Source organism: Bison bison, unplaced genomic scaffold (genome assembly GCF_000754665.1).
Source record: "Bison bison bison isolate TAMUID 2011002044 unplaced genomic scaffold, Bison_UMD1.0 scf7180017864133, whole genome shotgun sequence".
NCBI lineage: Eukaryota > Metazoa > Chordata > Mammalia > Artiodactyla > Bovidae > Bison > Bison bison.
Window position 1 is genome coordinate 2,154,466 of NW_011494705.1, and position 6,795 is coordinate 2,161,260.

The 6,795-nt window shown below is 43.1% G+C and overlaps 1 protein-coding gene across 1 annotated transcript in view; it reads left to right on the forward strand.

The window, feature by feature from the left end:
• Positions 1–6,314: 6,314 nt before the first annotated feature.
• The window catches only part of BTG1 (B-cell translocation gene 1, anti-proliferative), a 2,599-nt gene continuing 2,118 nt past the window's right edge, over positions 6,315–6,795 (forward strand). Inside the window, exon 1 of the mRNA XM_010839710.1 lies at positions 6,315–6,795. Within this exon, the coding sequence (XP_010838012.1) occupies positions 6,650–6,795 (146 nt within the window). The 5' untranslated portion in view covers positions 6,315–6,649.

The window sequence follows — 6,795 nt, forward strand, 5'->3', positions numbered from 1 at the left end:
CAGCGTTTCTCATGATGTACTCTGCATGTAAGTTAAATAAGCAGGGTGACAATATACAGCCTTGACTTACTCCTTTTCCGATTTGGAACCAGTCTGTTGTTCCATGTCCAGTTCTAACTGTTGCTTCCTGACCTGCATATAGGTTTCTCAAGAGGCAGGTCAGGTGGTCTGGGATTCCCATCTCTTTCAGAATTTTCCACAGTTTATTGTGATCCACACAGTCAAAGGCTTTAGTATAGTCAATAAAGCAGAAATAGATGTTTTTCTGGAACTCGCTTGCTTTTTCGATGATCCAGCGAGTGTTGTCAATTTGATCTCTGGTTCCTCTGCCTTTTCTCAAACCAGCTTGAACATCTGGAAGTTCACGGTTCACGTACTGTTGAAGCCTGGCTTGGAGAATTTTGAGCATTACTTTTACTAGCGTGTGAGATGAGTGCACCTGTGTGGTAGTTTGAGCATTCTTTGGCATTGCCTTTCTTTGGGACTGGAATGAAAACTGACCTTTTCCAGTCCTGTAGCCACTGCTGAGTTTTCCAAATTGTTACTGCTACTCAGAAGCAACTCTTTAATCCTTTTTCCCAATTGCTTTAACAAGAAGAACAGTTTTGCCCCAAATCTATACTTGTCACTGTCTGATTTCTAGTTCTCTTATGTTTCTTGATCTAAACCTAGTACAAGGCTCTTAGTTTGTGCCCTTGAATTCATATCTAAGCAAAGCAAAGCAGGTTGGCAGGTGGGGAGGCTCCTAAAAGTGGTCTGATTCCCATGGATAATCAAGAAAAGAATAAACAAAAGGCATTAAGTCTCTAGTTGAAGAGATGAAAGCTTAATTATTTAAAGATTTAAATAAGAATTAGAGACAAAGATATGTCACTTCAAATGACCCCAATTTAATTCATCATCCTTGAAAAGTGAAAGTGAAGTCGCTCAGTCGTGTCCGACTCTTTGTGACCCCAGAGACACCAGGCTCCTCTGTCTATGGGATTTTCCACGCAAGAGTACTGGAGTGGGTTGCCATTTCCTTCTCCAGGGAACTTCCCGACCCAGGGATCAAACCTAGGTCTCCCACATTGTAGACAGATGCTTTATCATCTGAGCCACCAGGGAAGTCTTTTTGATGGGCATCATCCTTAGGACTTTCCAAAAAATAAATGTGATCATTTCACTTCCCTGCCCAAAACACTCTCCCCTCACTGCCAGGTAACTATGGCCCTATTTACTCACCAGTTTTTTCAGCAATGTTTATCTTCCTCATAGTGGTTTAAGTCTTTAAAATACTTCCAGATCAGGTCCCCTCTTTTTCTTCCTTCCAGAGACTTATCTATGGGCCAACTTCACTGACCAGAGATGACTTAGCAGAGATCACTCACTTTGGGGACTGGCTTCCTTATCTCCTTCTGTCCCCATACACACCCCAAAATAAATACCCTGTCTCTATTTGCTATTAACAGTCTGTAAAGATCTCTCCTGCTTGAACCAGCTGTGAGTTTTCTAAAGCTAGCACCAAGGACACCTAGGACTCTGGAAGTAAATTCACAACAGAGGACACAATAGATAATACTTTAGTGAATGCCTTCAGCAACAAGGAGGCTCATCCAGCTCAGCAAGGGAGTCTCTGGGCCTAAAGGTGCCTTTGGAGAGGGAGGGGCCAGATAAAGAGTAAAACCTTTGCTGAGCGGGAATTTAAGGAAGGGGACATGAAAGGGTGGTGGGGGAGGCCTACTGGACAACCTTGTGAACTGTAATACAGCCATTAAAAAAAAAAAAAAAAAAATCTGGGACTTTCCTAGCAATAATGCAGGAAGCCAGGATCACAGGGATGAAGTGGAAGCCCGGAGCTTAGGAAGGACTCCTTGTGAACAACTTCAGGAGAGAAGGGTAATGTGAGAGACTGGCAGATGACAGCCCTGTGTAATCTGATATATAAAAATACTAAAATGTGTCTACATAACACGTGGAGAAATAAGATAAGAAACCTTAAATGGGAGCGATGTGGAGACTTCCACAGTGTTTCTTAAGCAGCATATCCAAGTGACTTTGGTCTCCATTTCATTTGCTTTGGAAATGCAGCCTATCCTAAAACAACATTTATCTAAAACACCATGGAGTAATCTAACACTCATGGGAGCCAGAAAGACAGTGCCACAGAGGTGAGTTACTTATCTTCTCAAATATTGACTGTCCGGTTTTAAGCAAGACAACTTGCTCTGTGTGATCTGTCAGCTGACAAACTGCAAGTCACGTTGTTTTTTGTTATTGTTTGTTTTTTTGTGGGTTTTGTGTGTGTGTGTGTGTGTGTGTTTGCAAGTCATGGTTTTGATGGACTCATTTGTATTTAGATGTCTATTTAACATCAGTCAACAGCATTTACTATGTCTTGGCCTGTTTCTTAGGCATTCACAATAGTGAATGACAGAAGATGCCTGCCCTGTGAGAATGTACAGACCAGAAAGGAAAAGGGATTAATAAACACAGTAAATCTAGTATGTCTGATCAGTACCAGGGCGAGGGCAAGGGGAAGCAGAATACTGTAGACACTTACACAAGTCCAGAGAGTCAGGGAAGTCTTCTTGGACGATAAGCAGATATTAGCTAGGGAAAAAAAAAAAGGGGGAGGGGATCTTCCAGGCAGTAGGAATAGCATATCCAATGAATAGCATAAAAGCCTAATTTAGTGTTCTCTTGTTCATAGATTAATAGTTTTGATGAGTTCCCAAAGGCTGAAATGCAAAAGGTGACATTTAGTAACTTAAAATGTATTAACTTAAAAAGACCATGCTTTATTTTCTGATATGGATACCTTTCTTACTTTGGGGGTGTTAAAACATCATCTTTGCCCCAAAATGATAGTGACAGCAGATGATAATGTAATTCTTTAAATAACGTCTTTGGCAAAATAAGATTTTCAAACTTGTGTTGATTCCTAAATTTTACTAGTCTATGAAATAGAGAAAGAAGTTCATTCCCTCACCCTATATAAAATTTTCTTTTTTTATCTATCCCTTTCTTGGTTAACACAATTACTCAAAAAGTCTACAGGGTGCTATGATTTGTTAGTTCAGAGCAAACTGTTCAGGTAACAATTGAACTAAGGGATGGGAATATAATCCAGCCCTTTGAGGACTCTAGTTGCTTGATAGTTTCCTCTATAGAAAGTACCTTCTGAACTCTTAAGCATTCCAAAGATCTGACATTTGTCACTCGCAGATTTATTTTGAAACCCAGGTTTCTGGATTGTTTTGACATATTCCTTAAGGTGTTTTTTTTTTTTTTTTTTTTAATAGTGCTTTGAAAATTTTATAGGTTTTAGAAATTAATTTGATAATTATATATATCACAGGCAATTTAATATACCTATCTATCTATCTAAGGACTTCCCTGGTGGCTCAGACAGTGAAGAAGCTGTCTGTAATGTGGGAGACCCAAGTTCGATCCCTGGGTGGGGAAGAGCTCCTGGAGAAGGGAATGGCAATCCACTCCAGTATTCTTGCCTAGAGAATTACATGGATAGAAGCTACAGGCCATGGGGTCGCAAAGAGTCAGATGCGACTGAGTGACATTTTCAGAAGGCAGGAGGAGAAAGAACAGTTCTCACTCCTTGCCCCACTCTGCCTATCTTCTGTCTATGTATGTGGCTTCCCTGGTGACTCAGATAGTAAAGAATCCACCTGCAAAGTGGGAGACCTGGGTTTGATCCCTAGGTTGGGAAGATCCCCTGGAGGAGGACATGGCAACCCACTCCAGTATTCTTGCCTGGGAAATCCCAAGGACCGAAGAGCCTGCCAGTCCATGGGGTCAAAAACAGTCAGACCCGACTGAGCTACTAAACAACAAAGTTATTCCACTTAGTCCTCATAACAACCTTTACATTTTTTGGAGATTACGATGCAGAGGTTAAATAACTTGCCTAAGGACACAGAATGAAGAGTTGGGTTTCTAAGTAGTTGGGAGTACCCTATAGTTTAGCATATTAACAAGATGAGAAAGTGCCTTTACAAATTCAAGATGTCAAGAAATACCTCCTAGTTTCTTGGATGGGAACAGCCTCACCAAATTTCTGGAAAAAATATTACTAAACATATATATGTCCAGATTTGAAAACCATTAGCTATTAACATTGTCCACTATCTAAAGCTTGCATTTAGGACCAATATTTACCTCCTTTTTTCCCTCCTGAGTACTCCCTAGATCACCCTAGTCTAAAAGAGTAATTTCTTAAATCCATTTCTCTCTTAAAGGAATGATTTAAAGTGGGAAACACACACATACAATAGAAAACAGTGGGAGGAAAACCCCTTCTAGAATATGTGAGTTCAACTTTCTGTTAAACTCTATTCTACTGATTTTAAGAAGCATTTAAAAAGGGTCCAGCTGCTGTCTGGGAAGGCAGTTAAAAGTAGTGACCATTTCATAGTGTGTGCAAATGCTAAATCACTATGTAGTACACTTGAAACTAGCATAATATTGTACCTCAAATACATTTCAATGAAAGAAAAAAAAAGCAGTGGAGAAAACATGGGCTGGGAGACAGGAACGAATTCGGATCCTAACATTTTGTTAATTTCATTATTTCTATTTTGTAGATGAGTCAGTTCAAGCTCAAAATTTTTGAAGAAGAAAAACTCACCTGACTTCTAATCTAATGCTCGAATGACTGATGGTGTATGGAAACGAACAGAGCAGATGAGTAAGGGTGGTGGGGGTTAGAAGGATATCAGAAAATCTAAATCTAGGGCTATGGTAATTTTAAAGATTTACTTGTTTTCCTATCTCCATTTTGAGTAATGCAAGAGGTTTCACATCCCTAGGGAAGTAATTACCATGACATTTACTTTTAAGCACAGTTCTATCTGCAGAGTCCTAGAAGGAAACGAATGTATCTATTTACCATTATTTTTTATGCACTGATGCATTTATTCAAAGAAAACACTTTCATGTCAACGCTTTTAAATAATTCAGTTTTACTATCTTTTAAAGTATTTATTTCACGTGTAATTATTGTGTATAAATGAAAAAATAACCTAAAAGCTATTCTTTCAAGCCCAGTTTAACATATTTCATTCAAACAACAAGTATTTTTCTCCTACTGCTTTATGGTGAATTGTACTTTCCCCTTCATTTCTATACCCTTTGGCTCAGCAGTGTTTTGCAATATTGATGACCAGCTAAGCTCAGGATATTTATTTCCATCTGGTAGAGTTCAACTTCTGCCTCTTGTTTGCTTTCTCCATCTGCCCAGCTCACCATCTTTTTTTTTTTTTTCTTTTCCCCTCCTCTTTAATGGAGTTCGGGTTAACCCTCTCGCAGGCCTAATCGCTTTAGCAGGCTCATGCCTTCGTATTCCCGCGGACCCCCCGGACCCCCAGTTTGGCAAGTAGGACTTCAAGTAACCTTAAATGTCTGCCCTAGTACTCTCACAACCTTCAAATTTTATCTTTATTTTCTTGTTTTATAAAGAACAGCAAAAGGCGAAGGCTGAGACAGTTACTTAGCTTAGAAAAAGAAACAACCTTCGGTTTTGTGCGTAAACGGTGTAAAACGCATTATATAGATTTTTTTCTGTTTATAGATTAAACGTTACGGTTACCATACTTATCTTCAGTAACAGGCTTTCTTATCAGTTTTAAGATGGGTTCAGTAAGGACTCCATTCTTCTCTCCTTTTGACTCTTGATGTCACTGAACAGCAACCATAAAAGGCTTACTAACCCTCGAGAGCCGGTTCGCTCCACTTTTCTCCAGACTCCCTGTATCCTCAGCACTGGTACCCGCACCCCGCTGCTCATCCTGTCCGTGGAGCCAGCCACGTAGACTAGGCGTCGGGGACAGGATGTAAACACCGAGTACAGTCAGCGGGCCACTGCCATGCAGACGTATCCGTGCCGCTGGCGCGGGTGTACACAGCCTAAGCCGGGCTGCTTTTATCTGCACAGCATTAAGCCTCCTCGCAGGCTAGCCCGGGCAGAGTACTCTTGCAGAGGATGCGCTGGCGCGGTGCCTGGAGTTGCTGGAGCGGGAAGGAGGAGCTAGGGCTGGGGGGGGGCGGGGCTTTCACACGCGCACCCCTAGTTTCTTCCTTCCCCCGCCACTTGCTCCCCCTTCTCCTGCTGCCACTCCGGGGTTTATTTGTTTACAAGCGGATTACGTCAGCTCCTCCCTCTCTTCCCAGTCTATGGACCCGCCCCCTGGCCCCTTTTTCCCGCCCCCTCCGACTCCGAATCTGCTTGCGTCACAATGGTGCGATCTCTGGATTGGCTAGACTCGGCCGTCACGCTCCAGCTACGCCACTTCCTTTCCGTGGCTTTATAAAAAGTGCTGCACCACCCCTTTATCTCTTAGCCCGTCGGAGCTGGAAATGCAACTGTTGGGAGCTTCGGAGGCTGCGGAGCTGGAGGCGGAGGCGGCTGGGGAGGTCCGAGCGATGTGACCGGGCCGCCGTCGCTCGTTTCTTCCACTTTCCTGCCGCCTCCTGTGTCGAAAATAACTTTTTTTACTATAAAGAAAGGAGAAAAAAAAGTAGCCGTACGCCGCTCACGCCCTCTCTCCCTCTCAGCCCTCTGACTTGTGAGGGAGCCCGGGGTGGCCGCTCCTCCGTCGGGGCCGCGCCGCCGAGCCCCGGCCGCCCCGGGCCGCCCCCGCCCGCCGCCCCCATGCATCCCTTCTACAGTCGGGCCGCCACCATGATAGGCGAGATCGCCGCCGCCGTGTCCTTCATCTCTAAGTTCCTCCGCACCAAGGGGCTCACGAGCGAGCGACAACTGCAGACCTTCAGCCAGAGCCTGCAGGAGCTGCTGGC